This window comes from Phodopus roborovskii, unplaced genomic scaffold, assembly GCF_943737965.1.
Source record: "Phodopus roborovskii unplaced genomic scaffold, PHOROB, whole genome shotgun sequence".
Taxonomy (NCBI): domain Eukaryota; kingdom Metazoa; phylum Chordata; class Mammalia; order Rodentia; family Cricetidae; genus Phodopus; species Phodopus roborovskii.
This window is the reverse complement of record NW_026126540.1, coordinates 20,572,277-20,598,622: the sequence shown is the minus strand read 5'-3', so window position 1 is coordinate 20,598,622 and position 26,346 is coordinate 20,572,277. Positions and strand designations below refer to the sequence as shown.

Sequence of the window (26,346 nt, the reverse complement as noted above, 5' to 3'; positions counted from 1 at the left end):
GCGTGCCTCAGTGTACAGGGCACAGGAGACTGACCTCCTGACCTCTCCACTGGGACCTCCCTGTGGATTGGCTTTGTGTCCTCAAGAGATGGTTGGCTGGCTTCTCCTGGAACCAAGTGATAGGAGAAGGATGCTATACAGCTCTTGTTTCTGTGACCTAGCTTTGGGAGTCAGGCCTAATATTCCCACAGTGTCTCAGTCTGGGAGGAGGCTCCTGGTTCTTTTTGGAGTCTGGCTGCCCTCTGATCTCTCCAAACTTCCTGTCCATCTTCTTGCTCAGTCTCGCTCCTCATCAGTTTCACTCACTGCTCAACCTCTTTCCCAACCTTTGCTCGGAACCACCCAGTTCCCTGCAGATCTTTTTTCTGCAGATCTTGGAATACACCCACTGACATTGTTTCTCTTAACCCCCACCTTCCTGTTGTTGTCCTTGACCTCTTGGTCTGTGATAGCTTTCCTTTGGCCGGGCACCTTAGAGTCACTTGGATGTAGCTGCCAGCCTCCTTCTGCAGGATTACATCATGGTATTTGGGGAAGGAGTGCAGATAGGCAATAAAGGGTACTAAATATGTCATCGACTGCCAGATAGATGAAGAAAACATTTCCCTGAACTTTAATTCATCATCTGTCCAAACTGAAGACTTTTAAGGCGGCCATAACTTCAGAGTCAGGGCACACATCTTAAATGGCTGGGTTTTGATGCAGAGGGGTGTCCAGGGGGGCCCTCCGCGGTGCGCATTCTTGCTGGTTGAAAGGAGGAAGAACAAAGTCCATGTGGAACATTCCCAACATCTTGAGATTATAGACTGTCTGATGTGCTGATGTTTTATCTGATGGTGTCTCCTGGGTCTGCTGGTGGGGAAAGGCTGCCCAGATTTGTGAGGTGTGATGAAAGCGCCGGCTGTATCTAACCTGATTGGCAGAGCTAGAATGTAACTCTCTGACCTCCTGAACTTGGAGCCTTCTTTTCAAAGCTGTGAAATGTAAATCCACAGTAGCTGCTGACCTTAGACAGCTCTGCTTTCCCTGGAGCTTTGGCTTCTCTGGTGTATTTAAAACTAAGTTAATAATTTTCAGAACTAGGGAACTGGCCACTCCGGGGCTCTTTTCATTTCCCCAGAAACACTGTGTGGTGACTTCATCTTTGAACATAATTGATTTTGTTAGACAGGAACAGAAACAAAGAGGTGGATTAAGTAGTTTTGAAGACTTTGGTGCCCTAGCAAAATAAATCACGGCGTTGAATACCAGATGCTGTTTGTACATGGCGGTTATTCAATTATTCTGGTGAATTTGGGGCTAGCTCAGCCTTCTCGGCTGCAGCCCATTAGGGTAGATGGAGGAGCTCACCATGCAAACCAGTGTGTACAAGTTAGAGACACTGTAAGAACTTTAATTAAATGTGTTCATATTCACTACCCCCTTGCTCATGACCACAGGACACTGGAAACCCTTCTTGTTAGTTCATTGGAGGTAACTGTGTGGAGTGGGACTAACCATCACTCTAGAGATTATGAAGTTTGCAGTGAAAGCATGCAGACATTTTTAACATGAGGCCTCATGATACCTCCAGTCTCTTGCTCAAATGCCCTAACCCCTACTTGAAGGGCTCGCTCACTGCAGTGATAAAGTCCTAGCTGATTTTGGCTGACCACATGGTCTATGAAGGTGTGCTTAGGAATGGAAGGCTTCAAGGCAGGGATTCCGCATATTTATCAAGTTATCCACTATCTTATTTACATATACAGTGGATTCTGTTTATAATCATTAACCAGCTACAAATCTCAAATGCCATAATTCTCTTAGTAAGGACAGGGAAATGCAAAAAATATTTGCAAGTAAATAAATAAATAGAATTTTTTTAATAGTCATTTTGGTTTCCTGTATTTTCAACACGTTTTGTATGTCTCCTGGCCACAGTGAATATTATACATTATATATTTAACAATAGTGTTTCCTATTCAACAGCAGTCTTTTTGTGGAGTGTAATGAAATTGAAAGCCAATGTTTTATGGCCCTAGAGAGCCAGGCTTCATGGTGGGGAAGTCAAGCAAATTTAGTCATAAGCTGAATGATGAGAAGTTATAGCTTAGGTAGACCCTGAGCAAAGTGACTAACAGAATTACCAGTCATTGTCAGAATTACCAATGGTCATATCTCTTCATCTTGCATCCTTTTAAACAGTGCAGGTGTTTGCTGTAGATCTGACTGAACAGTGAGGAAAGAAAGGAAAAGTTTCAGTATTGTATTGTTTCCCATGTCTTGAACTCTGTTCATCTGTGTTATAATAAAATTATCCCTTTTAGTATTATGTTTTCATGACTTTTTTTTTTAATGAAAGTTATTTTCAAGTAGAGGAATATATTGGATAAGTCACTCCCATTAACTCAATACAGGGGTTTTTGAAAAGCTTTAGCACTTTAAAAAATGTCAGTTTAAGAGTTGGAAAGTGGTTGCCGTCATTTGCTAAAAAACCTACAACCCCATCCCGTCCCCCCACCCCCCTCTCCCTGCACAGGGCGCAGAGCCTTTCACACTCAATGCTTTTACACTTGGCACTTTTTGTTCCTTAGAGAACAGGCTCCCGCCACCTGTTCTGCTCCGTGCTTCTTGTCACCCTGGAGTCACAGCACAAAGCAGGTTTATAATTATGAGGCTGCACAAGGAATTGGGATAGGAAAGGAGAGGGGCTTTAGTCAGAATCAGTGGGGAGGTTACAGTTGGTGGCAAATATGTGCTTGCTAGTGAGCATGGAGGTAAATGTGTGTCCCAGCCTTTGCCCTCCTCAGGGAGCTTCTTGGGGAGTCAGTCAGGACATTGTGACAAGAAAGGGTTTTGGGAGAATGTTACCTGCTTGTAGAAGAGCTGAGCAAAGCAGGCCTAGAGGGCCAAGACTGGCTCTAATGTCTCATAAGTAGTGTGGAGACCTGTGTCCTGAGTTCGAGCACTGGAGACAAATGGCGGGTAATCATGCCTGACCCAGCCAGGGGCGAGCCACCTCATTCTGGGCAATGGGATGTAGATAAGTGGTAGACAGGTTCCTGTTCCTGTCACCCATTAGAATATGGTGACCAAGCCCACAGTCCATTTGTTCAGAGCTCTGGCTGTAACCAACAGGGCTCTTTTTATCTTTGAGATTTAATTTGTAGAAAAATTTTATTCTTTTTATTGTTTATTCCATTAAGGGCTGGGGTATTGGGAACGGCAGTGCATATTTTTAATTCCCGCACTCAGGAGGCTTACACGGGGGCTCATGAGTTCAAGGTGAACATGGGCTACAGAGCAAGAGCCCTATCACAAACAAATAGAACCAGACGGCTGATATTAGCTTAAGTTGGATCTTTTATTTCTTTGGTCATTTTCAGTCGAGAAAGGGTTAAATTAGAGGAGGAATCAGCTTGGAATGATTTAACAAGTTAAAGAATTGTAGCTCCTTGTTAGAGAAAGCACTACTAACTGAGGTTGAATTAATGTGCCATGGCAGTGACTTTGCTCAGTGGTTTTACAGGGGTGAACTAACATCCATTCTCTAAATTTCAAGCTGAGCACTGCTGCTTTGCCTTTTGAGAGCAGAAATTTAGACTTGGGAAGTTTAAGTAACTAATAAATAAAGGAAATTATTTGAGTTAATGTAACTATAAAACGTACAAGGAACAGTGCTGGGAATACACTGGCCAGGAAGTGGAAACAGCCCACGGCCTGGATGCCAGGCTGAAGAGCTGGGCTTATTTTAAAACATCCCAGCTTTTAGATGTTTTCTTGTACGGTGCTATCAATTCTGGAACCACTTCCAATTTCATTGCCAAAATATAAATAAAATAGGACAAGACAAAAAGATTAAGCACTGAAAATCCGATTGTTCACCAATCGTTTTATTGTTTGGAAGTAAAATGATTGAACAAAGAGCTGGCTGGGCATTTAGTCTAGAAGTATTACAACTCTCTATGGTGCTGAGATTTACATTTGCACTAATTTTAGTAGATGTTTAGCTGTGATGTCTTCAAGCGTGCTTTATTTTGTTGAAGTCAAAAATAGCACAGTTTACTTGAAAAAGTAGTACAATGTGAAATTTTGTGATATTTAATCTGAATTGAGGTTGTATCTGTGAAGTAAATGTATTCATGTATTATGTTGTGTAACAGGAAAAAGGAGAAGAAAATTCTGTATCATTTCCTGTATCAGTCATTTGACATTATATAAATACTATCTATCACATAAGGACTAGGAAGCTAGTGATTTGTAAATGTATCCTAATAAGCAATGGTTATTTTATTCTTTTAACAGATTTCTGCTCAAGGTGGATCTTCTTCCAATGTAAACGGTGGACCTGAGCTTGACTGTTGTACGAGTCCTGAAGGTGCTTCTCAACCTGATCATTATCCAAACTTGATGGCCATCCAGTCCCTTCCCCCATGCCACAATCGTTCCTAAATAGGGTGTGATGTGTCACTGACAGTCCAGGTAGCTTTAATGAGGCGCAGAGAGTGGCATCACAGGAGGATGTGGAGACTCTGACATAAGCCACATTATCCCTGTTTCAGATCTGAGAGCCAGGCTTCCTGTCTTGTGCTCTTACTGGTTGTATGCTCACAATCTCTAGATATTTTTCCGTTCTCTTAGTTAGATGAATACAAATACATTCTGCTTTGCCTGGATGACAGGACGCATGGTGATAAGTGGTCTGATCTTAACTCACAGTCCAGCGCACCACCCTCTTTCTTAGAAGGCTTTGATCCAAGAATTAGCCTCAACACAGTGTCTTACTTTGATAGAACTTTCTTTAGAACCAAGGAGAACACTCCAGAGCACTTCCTCAGACAGAATCCAGTCTCTTAGTGACACTTTGGGATTTGCTAGGCTTATTGATTTTTGTGGGTTTCTGATCCTAACCAACAAGGTCAAAAGGAAACTTGTGATTCAGACATTCTATTTAGGAAATATGTTGAGGGATTTTCTTTAATTTTGCTATAGACCTATAAATAATTGCATTGCATTTCATTATTTTCCAAGTGCCCAGGGTTTGATACAAAATGCTGATATTTCTTTCAGACTTTGTGTTTATCCTTGCTTGCAGGTGTGAATGGAAACAGGTGCTCTGAGTCATTCACTCTTCTGGAGAAATACAGAATCGGGAAGGTCATTGGAGATGGCAACTTCGCAGTAGTTAAAGAGTGTATGGACAGGTGAGTGGGATGACTTGTTCCCGCACAGATACAGTTCTCCCTCTGCAGTTTATTCTGAAGGCATTTCTGGAAGCATCTCTTTCCCTTTTCCTAAAAGAATCTGTCCTGGAGACTAGCCCTTTGACATGGCCACAAGCAGTTTATTTTAGCTATATACATAAAATTATTTTGTATGCATGTGGTCTAAAGGGCATATGAGAGCTCATCCACCATCTTGGAGAAAAGCAAGGAAGAAAATGAGCCACTGGAACTAGAAAATTCTCTGTAAGACACACGTCAGGCTCTGCTCAATGCCCAGTGTGTTTGTTTCTTCATTGGATTTTCACAGCAATGCTGAACTAGATCCCCAGCTCTGGACAAATGAGAATGACTGTGGGAGCAGAATGAACCAGTTCTGCTTGTTCTTGACCTTTGAAAACAACATCAAAGTCTTGTGTTTCTAGAACACTATCTTACCTGCTCTGAATGGGTGATTTTAATAGTTGTGGCAGGTTTTCTAGAATGTGCTGATACTTAACAGTTTGTTCATTTTGTTGCATCTCCAATGAGGGTTCTCTGCCTTTTCTATATTGCTATGTTTGATAACCCCTGTTCTTGAAGCCTTTTTATAGAACTCTGGCATATTTACTGTTCCCCAAGAAAACAATGAGGCATACAAAATGTAACTTCTAAGGACCTGTTAGGAATGTGGTTTATAACATGATGGGGGAAATTTATATATTACTTTTCCAGGCTGGGTCTCATCCCTGTATAATAATGCGCTTTGGCAGAAAGACCTATAGATGGGAGAACACATGTAATCCGATACTTTCTAAGAGTATTGTGATGGTCTCTGTTGAACTGTTTTCATTTGAGTATGGGGGAGGCTTTTTAAATTCAACTGCTAATATTGAGTAAAAATTAAATAGCATTGGATTAAGATTTTTGTGTTCAATAAGTGATTTCTTTAGTGCCAGGCAGGGTCTATAGGGTGTAAATGACATATGTAGCACCAGATCTTGCTGAAGGTATTGAGGGAAAATAGGAACTAAAAGTGTAAGCACTTTGCAGTTTTCAACTATAGAATCAGGTTGTTTATTTTTCAGTTAATCTGATCCACCTTTCTTTATTTCTTCTTGGAGACTTGTCTTGAGATTTAAGTGAAGAAAGTGTTTCTTTTCTTATGTTGATAAAACAGAATTTAAACACTTCAGTATGAGTCAATAATGTAAGAGAAGATTTAATTAGCCTGGCATTGTTTTTTTTTCTTTTCTATCTTGGGAGTTCCTTCCTCCTATGACCCCTCTCCACGCTGTGTCTAAGGGACAGAAGTGTGGGTGCTGTAGAGGAAGTTAGGACGGAAGGTTTATTCTGGTTTATAGCTTTAATGGTCTTTCTTTGGTCCTTCCTAGGTCTACTGGAAAAGAGTTTGCATTAAAGATCATAGACAAAGCCAAATGCTGTGGAAAGGTACAGTATGCACCCCTGCTGCATAGAAAGAATGTGTGGGTTCAGGTGGGGACCTGAGACCTTTGCTGCAGGAGATGGACTGCCAGCAACAGAAAAGAACGTCAACGTTTCCATCCCGCTGTTTTCTAGCAACTTTTAACTCTAAGATGGTAAATTTATTGATCTTGGTTATAATTATAGAAAACATAAAACTCTTTCTGGGAGATTCCTAGTCTGAAATCTAGCAACATTTAAAGGGCTGGAACTGAGGGCCATTAAATGTTAGTTACTTGTTTCCATGCTAAAGAGTTGGCCTTCTAACTTCAGGAAGCTGGCAGAAAATAAGGTTTCTGCTCCAGAGACAAAAAGAGATCACTGCTCACAACACATCAGGTGGCCTGCCTGCTCTGGCTCCCAGGTGACACTCAGGGGCCCAGTCAGAGGCTGTACATTCATGGGTTTCTAGCAGATCCGAGGAGCCCCACGCTTGAACACCCCTAGTCTTATGAGGCAGCTAATAGAACCCCACCCATGCTATTTGCTAGAGGAAGACATTTGTTTCCTTATCAGGGCCAGGAAATGACCTGGCCTTGTCCGTCTGTCTTCTGAGGAGGTTGGTTGCATAGATATCCCTGGGCAGGATGCTTGGAACAGTGGCTGAGGCCATGAAGTGAATCTTTCATCACAGTGACACATTTCTGACACATTCCTCTCAACCTGGGGTGGGAAGGATCCACTGGTGCCAGGCTGCTAGAGCACAGTAAGGAGACAACCACAGAGACTGTGGGCCTGTGCTGATTCCTCTGTGGTGGCAGATCTGTTCCAGGAGAAGGCTGTGGAGCAGTTTCAACACTAGGTGGAGCTGCTGGCCACACTTTGCTAAAGTGCTTGGATGATACAAGTCTGAAATAAACTGTGGCCTCCAAGTACACTTCAGATATAATGGGTTGTTACATTTTTAAGTTAATTTTTCCTGTTTGTCATATTTTCCATGTGACTATTAGAAATTTTAGTATGGCATATTTGAACTGGATTGTAATCCTGTTGGAAAATTACTCTAGCACCAGAATACATACAGTCAATCCTCCCTTTACCTTCTGCAATGTGACCCTGGACAAATGTTTAAGTCTTCTGTGTCTCTATGCTTCCTTTAAATGTGGTGACTGACTGTGTACGACACAAGGCTACTGCAGTGGTTGGTGGGATCGGGGAATAGAAAACACAACAAAGCACCACTGTGTGTAGGAAGAACTGACATGTGCTGCTGCCAACATTGTTAGCATGCCAGAGGGCTTTGGAATTTATAATTTTAGGGTGGTATGATAGTAGTTTACAATGTGAAATTGCTTTTAAAAACCAAGAAAACAAAACTAAAACATTGGACATTTATGAAACCATGTGATTTTAACAGAAAATTTAAAATAGTGTTAAGGATGTTCTAGAAAAACCTTCTACCTGGAAGTCAAATTTGTCATATGTTATTTTCTCTTGTAATTGTCAGTAAAACAAATGTGGTAAGATGGCCCTTTTCGGCCATATTCTTTAAACATTTCAATGTTGTTTTCTTTGTGTGTGTTTGTATATATGTTGTGGGATGTTTGTGTTTTTGTGAGGTGTGTACATGTATGTTTGTATTGTGTGTATATATATGTTTATGGTGTGTGTGTGTGTGTGTGTGTACACATCCAAAGACAACTTGGCCAAGTCAGTGTTCTTCCATTATTCAGGTCCCTGGAATCAAACTAAGGTTTTGGGTTGGGTAGTAGGCATTTTACCCATTGAGCCCTCTTTGCTTATGCTTCTAATGTTATTAATTTTCAAATGCAATAACCATTCCTCTATATTTAACTGTTAGCCTTTCTATCTTTGAGATGATCTAAGTACACTGTGTCATGATACAGGCCATATATGACTATTATATTTTCTTCAAAAATATTAAAGATAAGGTCAAGCTGCAAGTAGCTATTTTCATAAAGAATTTATTGTGATACAGTACTGACTGCTTAGACGTGTGGGGATAGGCCACTTCAAGTATTTGGATTTGTGCATTCTTGTTATGGAATGTGGTTCTATTTTTGTAGTCACAATCTTATGCTTCTCTACATTTTTATATTTTGATATTTGACCAATAAATTCCATATCAATATTGTATAGAATTATACCTTAAAAACTTGATGTTTCAGATTGTTTTTCTCCCACTGAAAAATTATATTTCCAGATTAAAAATAGCATAATTTGTTTACAATATTTAATAGGATCATCTGTCCACTGTTATGGGAAACATTGTTCACCTCTGCTTTGTGGGTTTTATACAGAAAGCTAGTGTGTTGAAAATAACTACCAGCTTGGGAACATAGGGTCTTTGCACAGTTGTGACTCAGAACACCTGTACCAGCTGTGCAGAGGAGGAAGCAGAGATTCAGGTTAACTAGCTTCTCATAGAGCAACAGAGATGGAGTCCTGACCTGAGTTTGGGAGCAGCCTCTACTTTGGCCAATCTGCCATGTACTTCTGTGTTTAAGTTTGTTCATTCTTTGTGTAATAGGAATCTAGGGAAATATCCATTCTTGTCTTCTGTTTCTTCTTCTATACATGAACATCATTAGGTTAAGTTATTCACTCTCTTGAATTTGGTGTGTGTTCTTTGTGTAGGACATGATGGCTCGGAGTAGGTAACTCACCACAGGAGTTACTACTGATTCTGAGTATGCTATGAGCTCTGGGAACTTATGGAAGAGGAATTGGTACCCAGTGACAATGCCATGGAGTGAGAAACATTTGAGGAGCATGGGAGATGGCTCAATGGGTTAAAGTGTTTCCCATGTAGCTAAGTTCAAGGTCCAGAACCCGTATGTATAAGGCAGGTCACATAATTCACACATCTGTAATCCCCATGTTCTTAAAGGGAAATGGAAGCAGAGACAAGAGACTCCGGAAGGAGTCAGCTAGCCTGGCATACAGAGCAGAGAGACATCCAGGAGACCTTTTCTCAAACAACGTGAAGGCTGAAGACGATGATACCTGTAGTTCTCTGACCCTTACATGAGCGCTGTGGCATGCACACAGCTGCTGTGTGTACACACACACACACACATCTGAGCTCCCCCACACACACCTGAGCTCCTACACACACACACACACACACACACACACACACACACACACACACACACACACCTACACACCTGAGCTCCTCCTGAACTGTTGTCAGGGTTATGGCAGGCAATGATGAAAGAATAACCTGACAGGCAGCAAAAATAGATTGCAAAAAGTCTTCCCAGTCCCTTTCCTCCTTGTATAAAGCTTGGTATGACCTTTACCTCCAGTGACAATTCAGTGCTACTGTTCATTCCTGTCTTTTCAGTGAAATAATATCTCCATTTTTACAACTGTCATTTTACCTTTTAAAAATTCCAACTTTAATTTCACTCTGGTGTTCCCTTTTAAAAGCAATTGTGCGGGCTGGAGAGGTGATGATGGCTCAGTGGTTACAAGCACTGGCTGCTCTTCCAGAGGACCCAATTTCATTCCCAGCACTCACAAAGCAGCTAACAACTGTCTGTAACTCCAGTTCCAAGAGATCTAACACCTTCATGCAGGCAAACCAAACATACATGAAAAAAATTAAAAATACAAGGCAGTGATGCCCTGTAGGAGAAATGTGTACGTGGGGCATGAATACCAGGCTTAGATCCCCAGCTCCAAGAACTGAAACAAGGAATGTCAGGACATTACACAAGAGCCTTGTTCTGTGCTTGGCAATTACCGAGTCGTTTTCTAGTTGACGCTCTGATTTGGCATTCACTGTCTTTTGCCAACATCTTGGGTAGGCATAGTACATTCAGTGCCCAAGAATTTCAACCCAGCATGTGCAGGAGATTACGGTAGATTTTGTTCTTGGATGGTACTTGTCCATTTCTTTTTTTTTTTAAATGTACATCATGGCACATTTGTCCATTTATTATAACTTATTCTTCCAGGTATTGTCAGGAGATATTTGAATTAGAGTAAAAACATAAATGCACATACACACCAAAGATACAGAAAAACCAGAAATGGTGTCTGAAACTAGGGTTAAAGTGCCATGTCAGAACACCAGATTTAGCTCTGAGAGTCATGGTAGTAAAGGTCAAGAGCAAATTCAGCAGCACATACATAGACAGACAGACAGACACACACACACACACACACACACACACCTACATAGATATGCATATACACACACCTTAAGATGATAAATATATTTTCCATATAAAATTGTCTTTTTTAGCATTTAGAATGTTGAAGAGAGCAGCTTGCAGCTTTTATAGAGCATTTTCTAAGTTCAGATGGATCTGTCTGATGTTAGTGACGGCCCACATGTGCAGCATGTAGAACAGAGGGTCACTGTGTATAACTTGTGGATAATTTCTTAATTCTGTAAGCGAGCATTTTACTACAGAGCAGTCCTCGTCCACGTCACTCAGCATGAGCAACACTGAGGTAGTGTTTGCAGGGCAGAGGTGATTACAGTTAAAATGAGTTGTGTGGCACAACGCCTTCCCGATTCCTGAAATATGCAGTGTAAGGAACACCCATCTGGTGAATGACTTCATATTCACTCATAGAAGGAGAAAGCTTATTTTTCATGAATTTTAGCATAAAACTAAAATTTATATTGGTCACAGTCAAACACTTTGACCTCAGAGCTTGTGTACCAATTTCCCTTATATGCCTAGTTCTTATTTTTGCATAGAATACTGAAATTAGAAAGTGGTTCTGGTTTTGCTGCTCGGTGCCCAGTGCCATGTGGACACTGTCTTCAGTATCATTGCTCAGAGTGGAGTCATCCACAGTATGTGTCAGTATGGTCACATTGAACCCTTCTTTCTGGGCATGCTCAGAAGGCATTTTCTTTAGGGTCTTGACAAAAAGATAGTCATTAGTGGCCTGTCCTATTTCTGGGAGATTTCAGTAAGCAGGTATGGTTGTCCTGTGCCAAGAGACATGTTATGCTTGGCATCAGAAATGAAGACTGATTTATTGTCCTCCAGGCCATAGGGGCAGAGCCGAAGGTTCTATGGTGTTTGATGTCCGTCTCTACACTCTTTATTGGCAGGAGCATCTGATTGAGAATGAAGTGTCAATACTGCGCCGAGTGAAGCATCCCAACATCATCATGTTGGTGGAGGAGATGGAAACAGCAACTGAGCTCTTTCTAGTGATGGAACTGGTCAAAGTAAGAGGGCCGACAGTGCACTGGCACCAAATCTCAAATCAGCTTGCAACGTGTCAAAAAGTACCCTATAGCTTCTTAACTTTAGTTATTCATACACATCAGTTTGATGCGTGGCCCTTCCTTCATCTGCTCCAAGCTGATGTGACACCCTTCTTATCTCATGGACTGAGCTGCTGACATTTCTATGTCTCCTCCTTTTACCCGATAGGGTGGAGATCTCTTTGATGCAATCACTTCCTCAACCAAGTACACCGAGAGAGATGGAAGTGCCATGGTGTACAACCTAGCCAATGCCCTCAGATATCTGCATGGCCTCAGCATTGTGCACAGAGACATCAAGCCGGAGAACCTTCTAGTATGTTCTGAATCTCTGCTATTTCATTTTCAACTCGTGCTTCATGATTGTAATACTATGAAAACCACAACACATATAAATGACATTAAGAGTGTAAACCAGTATCACAATAATGAACAGAGCACTGGAGAGAAACTTGAGAACAATCAGTAAGTTCAGGCTGACTGGGGTGTTTTGCATACACACAATAAAATCCTAATGGGTTTCTTGAATTGATGTGCATTTTGTTTTGCAGACATTGGAAAATATATATCCATTTGTCTTTGATTATGTTAGTCAGCTTCATGTTATGATAATGGAATATATGACATACTTAATATATAAAGAGAAAAGTGTTTTGGATTTTGGCTTAAAGTTATGGAGATTCCAGTCCAGTATGGGTGGACTCATTGCTTTAGTCCTCTGATGGCATTGGCTGATGGTGAGCATGAGATGAGGGAGGGCCGTTTCTTTATGATCCAGGAAGGGAAGGGAAAAAAAGGGAGAGAAGGAAGGAAGGAAGGGAAGGAAGGGAAGGAAGGGGAGGGAGGGAAGGAGGAAGGAATGAAGGAAGAGAAGGAAGAAAGGGGAGGAAGAGAAGGGGAGGAAAAGAGGAAGGAAGGGAGGGAGGGAGGGAGGGAGGGAGGGAGGGAGGGAGGGAGGGGAGAGAGAGAGACTCCAGGGCCTTTGAGGATCTGTAATGAAGTTAAAGTACCTTGCACAAAGTTCTGCCTGAAAAAGGTTTCACCACCCACTACTAGCACCGTCATGAGGATGAAGCCTCTTACACAGAGGTGTCTGGGGAACCTTTAGCATCTACACTTACAACAGTAATGCTAACTAAATGAAGGAGAACACAGTTGTATGGTGCAGAACATTGAAGAATATATTGGAGACAAGCAGAGACATATGGGTGAGTATAGAACAGATGTGTTCATGTGCAAACTGAAATTTGGAGGTAGTCAGTCTTGTTCTTAGCTTTGTGGGTATGGAAATTGAAGCTAAGATACACACCTCCCCCCTTCCCCCCCCCCCGTTTGAAATTGTCTTGTATTCTATTCTACAGAATGTAAAGTGTTTTCAGGGACCTTGGTATATGGCCTTGATCTGTTTTACCGGCCTCCTGACCTTCTATAACCCTGTCTCCTCCATCTGGCTCAGCACTCACCTCTAACCCATGTTCAAGTCCCCTTCGTGGTGGACTGTGATAACTAGAGCTTTCTTGCCAGGCAGCGTCTGTGAGAGTTCACTGTCTGTGAGGAGTCAGAGGAGCTGTTTTGGGGAGTTTTGTACATACACACTCTTTCAAATACAAGGTAGCTGGCTTCTCTGTTACCTTCATAGCTGAGTGGTGCCGTAGCTGCCCTTTCGTAGAGAGGCTATCTGTGTCCTGCTCCACTGTCTTAATTCCAGCTGCTTTCTCCGTCCTCTGCAGCAGAGACTTCACCGATAGCATCACACCTGCATTTCTTCTGTCTCAGTCTGTATTGGTAATATTCTCCCCCAGTGTGGCTAACCTCTTCCTTCATCTTGTAAGACGGTGGGTAAAGTAACTCGTTTGGCATTACCCCGGCATCTCTGAATAGACTTTAGGCAAGGTCCTTCTTGGGTTCTGCAGCACTTGTCACAGGTTGTGATTTTATATACTCTCATCCATCTCCTCCTTCAGATTTTAAGTCCAGTAGACTAGAGTTCATGACCCTTCTCTCCCTAATGTCTTGGACAGTGTCCAGCAGGTACACTGTGGATGTATGGAGTAGTACCTGGTGGTGGCTCTCATAGTTATTCAGCTAGGCAGCAATTGAATAAATACCATTATAGTCAACCTCAGGCACCACACAAATGATGATTAAAGGGATATGTGGCAATCACCCCAGGGACTTCTGTTTTAAAAATTGAAAATACTTAGTTTTGCTAACCCAGAGTGTCCATTTTCCATTTGCTAATACCATTTGTTCACATCTTGTTTATCTGAAAGTCTGAGTAGCCCTCGTCCTCCCTCGGCCCTCCCCTGCCCTCTTTGTTGAAAACCGTTTATTTCCCTTCAATCATCTTTCCATTTTGTTTACATTTCTGCAGCAGAACAGCTAGAACAGCTCAGTGGGTGTTTCTTGCCATTCAGTGGCCAGGCAGTGGGAGCTGCAAGCAGTCCTCTGTGGTTGCTTGGTACCCCACTTCTAGACAGGTATAGAGGGTGCCTGATCGCCTACAGACCAGTCTACCACCCCAGGCTGAGCAGCGGAGGGGTCAGGATTTGAGGCATTGAGATCATCCTATTTTAGCTTCTTGAGAGACTGGTGCTGGGGATGTGAGTACCTCTGTGCTTGGTTGCAGACATTTGTGTGTGTATGATGCTAAGACTTAACAGGTGGCCTTGCTCGTGCTATGCACTCCCCCATGGAGCTATACCATAGGCACTCAGTCTCTTAATCTGTGTGGTCGTCTCAGAGCTCAGATACTGTCTCAAGGTAGACAGTGTGTGGAGGGCAGATAAGGAATGACACTGATGTCCCCAACCTCGGTCTCAGAGACAATAGGGAGATCCAATTGCAGGTACTCTCCTGTAAGTGAGTTTTCACCTCTTCTCCTAAATGTGCATTAGGGGGCTGGTAGCACCCAAAGGGGAGGGAAATGCTAGGACTAGTGGCTGCTACAGGCAGGCTGAGGAGTCAGCCTCCAGGAATGTCCTTCTAAAAGTACACATGCCTGAGCAGCGTATGTGTCAGGCGTGGAAGAGCAAGTCTCTTGTATGCGCCGTCGGCATTGGCCTGAGGAGAAAGCGCCACTGAAGCCCCGCAAGTAAATGCCCCACACGGCTCTTGCTCTCCTGTCTGAGAACTAATTCAGTTTTTAAGCAGCAGGGCATTCTGACATCTGATTTGCATCCCGGACCCTGGCAGCAGTGTCATAACTTAAAACACTGCCAAGGCAGATGAATGGGTCGTGTGTCAGGGAGCATGGAGGTGGCCGTTAATGCTGTGAGTTACAGCCCAGGGGTGCCCTGTCATAGTCAAGTATGGGAGACTAGTGATAAATCCAGGGTTTCCGGGAGTTCTGGGACAGGAGAGAAGAGGTTTGGTTTCTCATAGTTGATGTCCTTCTAAATCATTACACTGGCATTTTATTTAGCGAGCATAAGGGATTCACTTTGGATGTTGGACCTGCATTTCTCACATTTTTCAGGTTTGCACTCTGCCAGCTATTTGACAGAGCATCTCTCAGTGAGAGGTGGGCCATTTGAACGTGGCAGGGCTGGGGTTTTCACAGTTGTTTAAATTCATTCAAAATCTGCACATGAGGCTGCCTGGGTTTTGGCATTGTTTAGAGACAGCATCCACTGCATGGTGGGTTAGTGTGACGATGCGGGGTCCTGGCTGCAAAGCATGCTTGGTAGCTTAAGCTGAGTTCCAGGCGCCTCAGTTTCCTTGCCTGCAAAATGTAGGTAGCAATTCTTTTTCTGGTTGGCCCTTGTGGTCCCCGTCTAAGTCTGGAAGTGTGCTTGAGAGGTAATTTAAATCTGCGAAGTTCCTGAGGCTATCGGTAATGGCCAGAGATCCTTGGGAACCTGAATCCTTCATTTGTCTTTCTGTGACAGTCATCCCCTCCCTCTCTCCTTCCCTTCCAGGCCTGGTGCAGGGTAGGCAAGCTCTCCACCTCTGTGCTCCACCCGAGCTCACAGTCAATTTCCTAAAGCAGTGTCTCTTAGCCATGCAGATACACAATGGCGTTTAATTTTCCTTGTAGATTTGAAGAGCATCTCCAGCTAAGATTTTAAGGTTATTAATACTTTACGTATTTCTTCTACATTGGGAGGAGATGATTCAGATAAATCACTATTATTTCCCACTTCTCTGTCCGAGTCATAACTTTCTTTCCTTGTTTAACCCAGGACTATACCACTTGTCCCAACAGCTGAGCAGCTATAGGCTGCTCACTCCTTTTCTGTCTGAACTTCTGCTTCTGACTGAGTTCTGGGGGGGGAGGGTATGGCTTCTGAGACTGTCTGACAACACCCTCCCAGCACCCCTAGACATTTCTAAATGGAGTGTTTAAAATAAACACAGTTTTAGAAAAACAGTACCTAATGAGTTGTAAAAATAAAATAACAGTGACAGAGAAACTTTGACTTAAGATACAGACATTTCATTTAGGAAATCATGCTTATAAATGTTCTTATCACTACAGTTTCTTAGGGAACTTGGTTCTAATGTTTGGGTTTCAGTAAATGCACCATAAATCCTAACTCTAATTATATTAGATTGTTTTCACTAATGTTTACATTAAACACTGTGGCCGGGAAACTGTCCTATGTGGCGTGACTAAGAATCTAGACTCTGTGGCTTCAAGCCAGATCATTTGTATATTTGAATATGCTTCTGCCGTGTCATGGGGTTCACACAGAGCAGTGCATACTTTAGAGAGGCTCAAAATCATTACTGTTACTCCCATGACTCTAAAGTCATGAAGATGTGTGTGATGTGTGCAAACATGGAATACATTTCCTATAACAGATGAAGGCAAGCAGGATGGGGAGGTGAGCCGTCAGTGGTCCTTCAGAATGCCCATAAAGCTCAGGCAGTTTGTCATAGGGAGCCACAGGGTCTGTGTGCTTTCTGCTGATGATGCCTATGTTGATCACCACAGTGGATGATGCTGTTAGCCGCCGATGTTGTGGAGACAGCGCCTTCTCAATATCTCCAGTTAAGTGTAAAACACCCAGAGAAACAAGTAGTATGTAAAATACAAAAATAGAGACTTGCATATTCATTTGGTCTGTGCTGCTGTGTTTCTCTGAAAATTGGTGCTTTCAAATGGACACACAAGAGACAGTGTATACTGGACGGTTCTGGATCATGCAGCCAATTCCATGTTAGCCATGAGCATGCTCATTGGCCTCCAAAACTGTCTACTTGTAATGTCTTTCCAGGGTTATATCACTTAAGGAAAGTTTGCTTGGATATAAGGAAAATCTTTTTCAATTTATGTGATCATTTGTAAGCACATGGATATGTTTACAAGTTTAAGAAATCTCAAGAAGGAAATTAAAGTACTCAGTTCTGCTCAAAGAAAGCCTTGTTAAGGCTGGGACATTGTAGTTCATGTACAATTTTTACTTTTGAAAAGCCATATAATATAGTCAATAACTTATGGTAAATATTTATTGGAAATAATATTAGCTACATATCATTTTATCATAGGCATGTACCCTAATTTACTCAGCCACTTGGCTGAATCTGTGTTTAAAAATCATAAATACAGACATTGACAGCTGTGTGTAACATCTGGGTCTTTCTGTTTCTTTCTAGTAGATTGTTAGTTATAGATTTATTGGGCATAGTTCCTGTTTAGATTAATGCTGTCTGTTTCCAAAGTGCATTTTAAGCTTTTGAGTTTAAGCTTCTGAGTTTCTTACCTTGTAATGTTTATATTTTAGGTTCAGGGTGTATCAGTGGTAGGGATGCTGGTCAACGTAACTAGACACTGAATTCAACTTCCAGCCCACATATGGGGCCAGAAAAGAGCAGAGCACATAATACTCACACTTCTCCCGCTGCCCAGAGAGCAAGTCTGCTGCCCCGAGGGTCAGCAGGAGGTTCTCCAGGAGAACCCTCACATTTATGTTTAATAAACACCCTTTCTTTGGGTTCCAGTATCTTGAGAACCACATCAAGCACTAAATACAGGTCAGTTTCTTACGTGCTGGCTTTGGGGCCTTGTGACTGCTATGCCAGCAGCCATTTGTCCCCAGCTGCTTAAGTAGGCAAGTAGAGGGTTTGTTAGAATGCTAGGGAAGGAAGGTGCTTCCTGCAAAGATAGAAAATAGTGTCTTTCCAATTTCACACAGTTGAACAGAAACCTCTGAAGAGATGGTGGCTCAGCCCTTTAAAAACTGTGTTGTCCTTACCAGAAGAATTTTCCTTAGGTCTGTCCTGCCTGAGTCCAAGGTCCCTCTCACAATTATTGTAGGGAAATAAAAAAAGATGATTGTTGGCTTCTGTTTCAGGTGTGCGAATATCCGGATGGAACCAAGTCCTTGAAGCTGGGAGACTTTGGGCTGGCGACAGTAGTTGAAGGCCCTTTGTACACAGTCTGTGGCACACCGACTTACGTGGCACCAGAAATCATTGCTGAAACAGGGTGAGAGTCTGTTGGTCTCCGGTCATGCTCTGACATTGGCGAGAAAGACACATAGTTGTCCCTGCGTCTTTTGTGCTCCGTGTGTCCTGTGGAGGAAGCCAGGGAAGCAGAGAGATGTGACCTGAAGCATGGCCTTGACATTAAGGAAAAGCTTGTTCTTATCTGGCTCAGAGCCCAAGGCCTGTACTTCTGTCCTTGAGTCAGTGTTGGAGGTGGGGACAGAGGACAACTCCTGTGTGACAGTGACAAAGGCAGTAGTACTTCAGCAGGTGGTGGTGCTTAAGGAAGCCAGTCATTACCTACTCTCCCTCACTGTCTTGCAGCTATGGCCTGAAGGTGGATGTTTGGGCAGCCGGCGTGATTACGTACATTCTGCTCTGTGGATTCCCACCATTCCGGAGGTAACTGTATTTGAATTATAAATTTTCAGACACTTAAACCTGCCCATGCAACAAGCAAAGTCATTTTGATACGCACGCACGCACGCTGCTTGAACACGGGGATCATGCTTGCATTCTCTGCTCTGAGCTGTACCCAGCCTGACCTTACTTCAGATATGAGGCCTTTGCTTTGTGTGTGACCCTCTGAGCTCCTTGGCTGTCCTTCATCAAATATATTCCTAATACAGTCTCAGACTTTGCAGCTTCTCACTCATTTTAAAGAAGGGTGGGATTAAAGGTCCTTGAGTAGAAACGGGAATCAACTAGGTAAGCTCCTTCAAGTTCTTGCTGTAGTATTACTTTTACCCTAGATTTTTATATGAAATTTCCAAAGCTCCCAACATGCTTCCTGTGACACCAGGTGCTCTTTATGGTAGTTTTAGTCCCACATGTAGCATTTATTACCTGAGAGAGGTGGAGTTTGTCATCAGCCGGACTGGGAAGGAACAGCTGATGTGCAGAGGTGAACACAGACGGGCCTGGGGCTGGCCGTCCAGCCATCCGTCCAGGCCTGAGCCGGCCACGTTGGCTGCAGCCCTTCTCAGATGTGTTTCATTGCCTGCTCTGGGCAGAAGAACATCTACTGGTGCTTGGCTGCTTCTCTGCCTGTCTTCTCTGCCCCTCCCTCACTGTTTGGTGAGCCAGGCACAATGGTGAGTGATGGCACTGTCCTCAGAGCTGTGATTTTTTAGTCCCATTTCTGCTACTGTAAGGAACTGCCACAAACTATGTGACTTAGACTGGAAACTTATTCTCAACAGTGCTTGCTAGAGGCTGGGAGGTTCAGGACCAAAGTACCAGTAGGCTTGGTGTCTGGTATAGACTACCTCCTGGTCCAGGGACAGCTATTTTCTCAGTGCACATTCACACAGCAGAAAAGGAAAAGGCAACCTCTAGGAACTGCTTACTGTCTTACCTTTTTTTTTTTTTTGTAAATGATGTGGTGTGAGCTCAAGGCATCATGCTAGGCAGGCAGGTACTCTACCGCTGAACTCTGTCCTCTCTAGGGACTTTCACAGGAACACTACAGTTGTATTCATGAAGGCTCTGCCCTTGTAACTCCAGCTGTGTCCCAGAAGCCCACCTCCTAATGCTGTCCAAGTGAGGATTAAGTTTCCCCATAAGGAGTTCTGAGGTGTACACAATAGTGTTTAAGCGTTATATTATGGTTAGCAATGAAAAATAGTTTTCTCTTTTCTTTCCTAACATTATGAAAACTCCCTGTAAAAAGAAAGTTTAATTTTTTTTCCTTTAAATCCTCACATTTTCAGTTTGTGAGCAGAACGACACAGAAATGTTAGTCTGCTTTTGAAGAGTTTATGGTATAGAGACAAGGAACAAATGGATGATGACCCAGAAAAATGGATTGGTATGCTTGGTTGACTGGCTGAGAGATGGCTAAGCATAAGTAGATGTGATGAAATTAACTAAAGGACTCTATTATGTAAGGCAGAAGGGAGGAAGTAGAGAGTGGGTCGTGTGTAAATCTTTTTTTTTTTTCCCCCCCAGCCACTTGTGGCCTGGGCTGATTTTTGTAGGGAGCTGGACAGAGGTAGAAGGATGGTGTGTTTTGTTAACAGATGCTATCTGGACCAGTTCCTCTTCATGACTTATCCAAGTTGACATCAAGGAATAGGGATTTGAGGGATCAGCATTAGGGAATGTATGCTCACAACTCCCTCTAGTGTTTATAGTTTCTGATTCAGCCAGGGAGAGTTGCATTTTATTGTTATGGAAGAGGGTTCAAGTTGGATGCCACTGTCCCTGGAGGGCAGCAGCATCAGCACTGTGGAATGGAGAGAGAGTCGGGCTCATTAGAACAGCCCACTATATTCTGAAGGGGCTACCTATAGTGTCAAAAAAGCCCTAGCTTTTACGTTTTAAGAAAGTGCTTTTCCTCTTTGCTAGTGAGGATAATCTGTGACGTGAAATACCTTTTCTAGAAGCATCTTCGAAGCACAGACATGTTAGATTTTGAAACCTACTGTTATATAGAAATGCGTATGGGAAATTAAGGATGTGACAATTGAAATTATTATTGTCTGGTATGGATGGTGGAAATGTGTGTGTCTAGGACTGTGGAGGGAGCTCACTTGATTGGTAGAGAGAAGGCTTTGTAACACAGGAAGCCCCTTGGTTCAATCCCCAGCACTACATAAAACCCAAGATAGCAGTGCATGCCCATAATCCCAGCACATAGGATTTGGGATTAAGGGAGAGTTCAAAGCCACCGACCCTCTGTGTGGACCAGCAGGTGTCTTGCAAGTGCTTCCCTTGAATATAACAAGTCAGTCATGTCATCAGACAGACCTTGCTATTGTTCCGAGCCACTGCCCTAAGTGATCTGTTTCTAAGGACTCTGTGCTTTGTGCCTTTTGAGAAGGTGGGAATCAAAACCCTAAAAGCTTGACAGAGAAATTATAAGAAATTTGCACTTTTCCCAGGTAATTCCTGACTTGTACTCCTGGATTTTAATTTTAGTCCTAACAGCCTATTCTGAGTTTTCCGTTGGTGCCTACGGTGGACCAAAAAGTTAAACATGTTTCCTGTTTTAAGTCCTGTTTTCACCACATGTGGGGACATTCTGCATCCAAAATCTTCAGTGTTCTCACATTCCACTGGCTCCTTCCATCAACCCCTGAGTACCATGTATTTGTTAGACACCGTGTATGTTTAGGGAAGGGCCAAGCAGCGTGGGTTGGGAGATGCCTACCTGAGAGCATCCAGGTGCCTTGCCTTGACTGAGCAAGTCTAGCTGGCATCTTTGAATATGTCCCTTCTCTGAGACTGAGCACAAAGGAAGGTTGAGTTGTGGTGGAGAGCAAATAAATTAACATCATGATTTTTTAAATGAACTCCACATGATTTTCAATAATCTTGGTGTTTTATTGAGAAAAGTGGAAGAAGGTTGAGTAGAAGCTCGTTTTTACTGTTAGAGTCATGAGTGGTGGCGAAGCTGTCATTCTTCCCCCAGGGTTTCCATTGTTTGTAATTTCTGGTTTTTGTTGCTTGACACACACACACACACACACACACACACACACACACACACACACACACACACACACGAGATCTCTCTGTGTATGTATACACACACATCATACATACACATAATAGGGTTTTGTTTTTGTTTTCTGAGATGGGCTCTGGCTATTTTCTTTGGTTGGTCTTGAACTTGGGCTCCAGTGATAATACTGCCTCAGCTCTTCAAGTGTCTGGTACTGCAGGGACATGCCCTAGCACCTGGCTCTCATTTTAACCATCTATAAGCACACTGCCATTCATACTGTCCACTGCTGGAACTTTTTCATCTTTCTAGACTGAAACTCGGCTTGAGTCATTTTCTGTCTCTCTGGTTCCCAGGCCTAGGAAGCGTCCTTGGTCTCATTATCTACAAAGAAAATTCTGTTGTCACCGTGCAGCTATGACACACAACTGAGCAATGCAAAATCTCAAGCCAAAGAGCCTGGGCTCCTTCCTGTTGCTCAGCGCCTCTTCGTGACTCAGTTTCTTTTTCATTCCTTTGTCACCAGTGAAAACAATCTCCAGGAAGATCTCTTTGACCAGATCTTGGCTGGGAAACTGGAGTTTCCAGCCCCCTACTGGGACAACATTACAGACTCTGCCAAGGTACTCTGTAGGGCTCTTCCTGTATACACTGCAGGGGCCTTCCTTACATGTGGGGCTGGACAGCCCACTGCTTGGGGCTCCAGAGACTTGACTTGTAATGTGTGGTGCTTTTGCAAATTTACTTGATAGTGTAGTCTCTGCAGTCCCTAACTAGATTGAAACCTGGACTACAATTCCCTCCCTCCACTGCTCCTCTAATCTCTATAGACATTCACGTTCCCTTTAAAAAAAGAAAAAGAAAAAGTATATGTTGGGCACCAGAATTAATAAACTAAGTGATGAAAGGGTAAATAACACAACATTCTACTGTGGAGTGAAGATAAAGACCTGGAAGTCTTAAGAGAGCCAACCTTAGTGCCTGTAGATTCAAGGGAGACTTCTCGCGCACTGTGCTGGTGCACTGTGCTGGCACAGGCGGTGATCCATGCCTGTCTCACAGCACTGAAAGTGTGGGTGGTGGGCTTTGTGCTCCCGTGGCAGAGCTGCCATGTTAGCTTTTGATTTCTGTGTTTATGCTGGAATCATCCTCTTTCTCCCCTGTGGTCTTCTTCCCCTCCCCTCCCCTCCCCTTCCTAGGAATTAATCAGTCAGATGCTCCAGGTAAATGTTGAAGCTCGCTGTACTGCAGGAGAAATTCTGAGTCACCCCTGGGTGTCCGTAAGTACCCATGTTCCCAGGGAATGGATGGATTGGTGCTGCATGGTCAGCGGCATGCTTCCTTGCTGCCTGTTTTGCACAGACATAGTTGGGCATTTAAATTCTATAGCATGTCTACCCTAATGATCAAGTAGCGTGGGAGAAGATGGCTGATTTCAGAGTTCTCCATCTGCCCAGTGAATAACCTGGATAGTCTGCCCTTTGCTGGATCTCAATTTACTCACCTGTGAAGTGATGGGGTTGGCCATGATGCTCTTTAAGGATTCCTTCTGTGGCTTCTTTCTAGTTGTGGGGTTTATGTTTTCCCCAGAGACGAACATGTTTCAGAGTGTCCTCATGGCACACAGTCCTCCTGTGGACTGGAAGGAGAGAAGATGTGGTGGTGATCTCATGTTCTCTCTGGGCAAACACGGTAAACTTGAGGGCAACTCCTGAATATTGAGTTAACTAGCCACAAGGCTGTATCACTGTATACTTCTTCTGTCCTGCAAACTGCTGCCCTGGGCTGAATGACTACATAGAGGAGACACCCACCATAAATCTTTGTGCTAATTAGGACTATCAGCTGAATGACTTTTGTGTTGGGGATTGAACCTTGAGCATGTAGCATGTTCTCTGTCATTTTTTTTTTTTTAACTTAAGACATGGGTCAAACAGCTAGGTGGTTGTGGTGGTGCAATCTTTTAATTCCAGCAATCAGAAGCCAGAGGCAGGCAGATCTCTTGTGAGTTCGAGGATAGCCTGTGTCTACAGAGCAAGTTCCTGGACAGCCAGAGATACACAGAGAAACCCTCTCTCAAAAAACAGAGAAATGGGTCAGACTTCAGGCTCAAGCCACATTCCCTCCTCAACCTGCCATGTAACCAGAGCTACAGGGAGGCATCACCACCCCAGACATAGATTCTTGATTAAAGTGATAAACTGTTAATTTCCATGGGATGAGTTGTGTTATAGTTGCTTGGGAGAGAGCTTCAGAAACCTAAACAGAGCCATCCTTTCTTCCAGTGGAGACCCATGCCTTCCCGTCTTAGAGCTGGAATAGATGGCATGTCTTTCTGAAGGCATGAGGCATGGTACTGCAGGGTGACAATACAGAATTCTGCGTGTTTTGTCCCGCTGAGGATGGAGTCCAGGATCTCACACATGCTAGGCCAGTGCTCTTCCACAGCTCAGCAGAGGCTGAGAGGAACCTGCTCAGGAAGACATCCCCGGGCTGATGGCAGAGAAGGTGGTAACTGTTGAAGAACAGTTGAAGTATTAAGGGGTCAGAGTCAACTGTGTTTGTTTCTTTCTCTGTAGGATGACGCATCCCAGGAGAATAATATGCAAGCTGAGGTTACAGGTAAACTAAAACAGCACTTCAATAACGCGCTCCCCAAACAGAACAGCACTACTACTGGGGTCTCCGTCATCATGGTAAGTGGGATGCAGAGCTCTGCCTCAGACAGCTGGGGACATCTGGCCTGGCTGCAGAGCTGGAGTTGTTTTCTGAGCTAGATAGCCAGGGTTCCACTCATGGAAGCTGTTGTCTTCCATGGTCCTGTGTTCATGGGAGGATGGACTGGCATGTGCAGGGTGCTTTCTGCACAACTCCCTGGACTCTGCATGGCAGGCTAGAGGCTGGCAGGTGACACAGAGCCACAGCGACAGGCACAAGGGAGCTCCTGGGCTGGGGGCTTTCTGGGCAGCTGCCTTCAGCCTCATACCCAACATTACGTCCAGGGAGAGATGACAACCATCCCTGGCACTGTGTAAGGCAGTGAGGCCCTGCCTTCTCCAGGCTTATGATTGTTTGAATGTGATTTCCCTGGGACTTGAGATAAGAATAAGAAGCAGCCAAGTTAACAAATTCCACTTTGTTATGTTAAAAAAAAAAAAAAGTTGGTGTATTTTATAAAGCCGTAGAATAATTCCTTTTTAATTAGTTTTTCATGGTTAATATTTTATATAAAAAAGTAACAGTGATCCTATTTTTGCACTTCTCCAAAATACTTAAGGTCACATATTTAAACACAGAAAATGAAAAGTAACATTAAGGAAAACCAAAAGGAGATATAGGACAGAAAAATAAAACACAAGCAAGGTCAGTAATTCCCAGTCCTGGCTGCCCAGGCTGGAGCTCTTGTGGGGCTGCAAGCCTCTCTGTTCTGAGCATCTCCTGCCTGCTACTCAGCCAGGCTATCTCCAGCAGCAGCCGAGCTGTCCTGCCCACTCACGGCAGATGGCAGGGCCAAGGGCATGGACACCCAGAGCAGGTGCCTGCGATGGGCTGATCAGCAACTCTGTCACTCCTGCAGCAGCCTCGTCCCCTGGGAAAGGTTCTCGGTATTCTTCCCACACTACAGGGAAATGGACTTACTCTCCTGACAGTCCAGGAAGCCAGACCACACATGCGCACACCCCTTACAGCTATGTGTGCTCTGCAGTTGGTTAAGCCACTGCATTCCTGGCACCTGCTGGTCCATGGTGCCATTCCTTTCACCCAAAGAGGCTATGCTGGTTTGGAAGGCTCCCTCCCAGTCCTTCCTGTGCCCCCCCCCCATGCTGGGAACTGTGCTCCCTTACTTCCCATGCATAGCTTGAGTCTGCTGCACTCTGGGATGCTCTGTGTTGAACACAGGAAGAGTGCATTGTGGTTTTTCTGTCCACTGTAGCAATGTTTTACTGACAACCTGAGAAAGCCTGAGATGCCACACAATTCCGGCCTCGCTGAGTTGAAAAGAGCCATCCCTGTTGAGCCGACAGCAGGAGGACCCTTCTCAGGGATTGTATTTTGAGATCTATCCCATGAGTAGCAGTGTGTAGGGGGCCATGCATGGTGTTGTAGGCAGCTTCTGTGGACACAGAAAAAGGAAACCATTAAGAGTCAGCATTTGTGCTGGGGGTGCAGCTGAGTGTGTGCTTAGCATGTGTGTAGGCCCAAGCAACCTCCTAAAATATACATAGTCTGCATCTAGTAAAGGGTCTTTAAGAGAATTTGTTGGGATCGAAATTTCATATGATAATTAGCTTTTTAATCTTCTAAGATGAGGAAGCCTTACAGCCCTATAGGAGATTTTATCCAGTGAGTCCCGATCCCGGAAGCTCAGCTGAAGTTCTAGAATGATTGACAGTCCTCCCTTGGGCGAAGTGTAAGCTGTGTGTAGTGGATAATAACGCAGAGAATCTCTCCTCACAAATAGCAGTTCCCCCTTGCTAATGGAGTTAAATATCAAACCCTCAAGTTTTGACAGGGTGTTCACGTGAATAAGCAACCCTTAAGGAGGTGACATCCAGCTAACCCGGGTTCCCTGCAGGCAGTGAGCACTCAGGAGCTCC

The 26,346-nt window shown here is 43.6% G+C and overlaps 2 protein-coding genes across 6 annotated transcripts in view; both read left to right on the top strand.

The window, feature by feature from the left end:
• The window catches only part of Kirrel1 (kirre like nephrin family adhesion molecule 1), a 1,148,154-nt gene that overhangs the window by 324,375 nt on the left and 797,433 nt on the right, over window positions 1–26,346 (top strand). The gene's annotated exons all lie outside the window — the stretch shown is intronic.
• Window positions 1–26,346, top strand: part of Dclk2 (doublecortin like kinase 2) — a 118,137-nt gene that overhangs the window by 87,911 nt on the left and 3,880 nt on the right. For both annotated transcript variants that reach the window (XM_051199371.1, XM_051199370.1), the window contains 10 exons: window positions 4,285–4,357; window positions 5,075–5,183; window positions 6,575–6,632; window positions 11,710–11,829; window positions 12,038–12,184; window positions 18,168–18,301; window positions 18,625–18,702; window positions 22,275–22,371; window positions 22,948–23,028; window positions 24,328–24,444. In XM_051199371.1, the coding sequence (XP_051055328.1) occupies window positions 4,285–4,357; window positions 5,075–5,183; window positions 6,575–6,632; window positions 11,710–11,829; window positions 12,038–12,184; window positions 18,168–18,301; window positions 18,625–18,702; window positions 22,275–22,371; window positions 22,948–23,028; window positions 24,328–24,444 (1,014 nt within the window). The remainder of the gene's footprint in view (window positions 1–4,284; window positions 4,358–5,074; window positions 5,184–6,574; window positions 6,633–11,709; window positions 11,830–12,037; window positions 12,185–18,167; window positions 18,302–18,624; window positions 18,703–22,274; window positions 22,372–22,947; window positions 23,029–24,327; window positions 24,445–26,346) is intronic.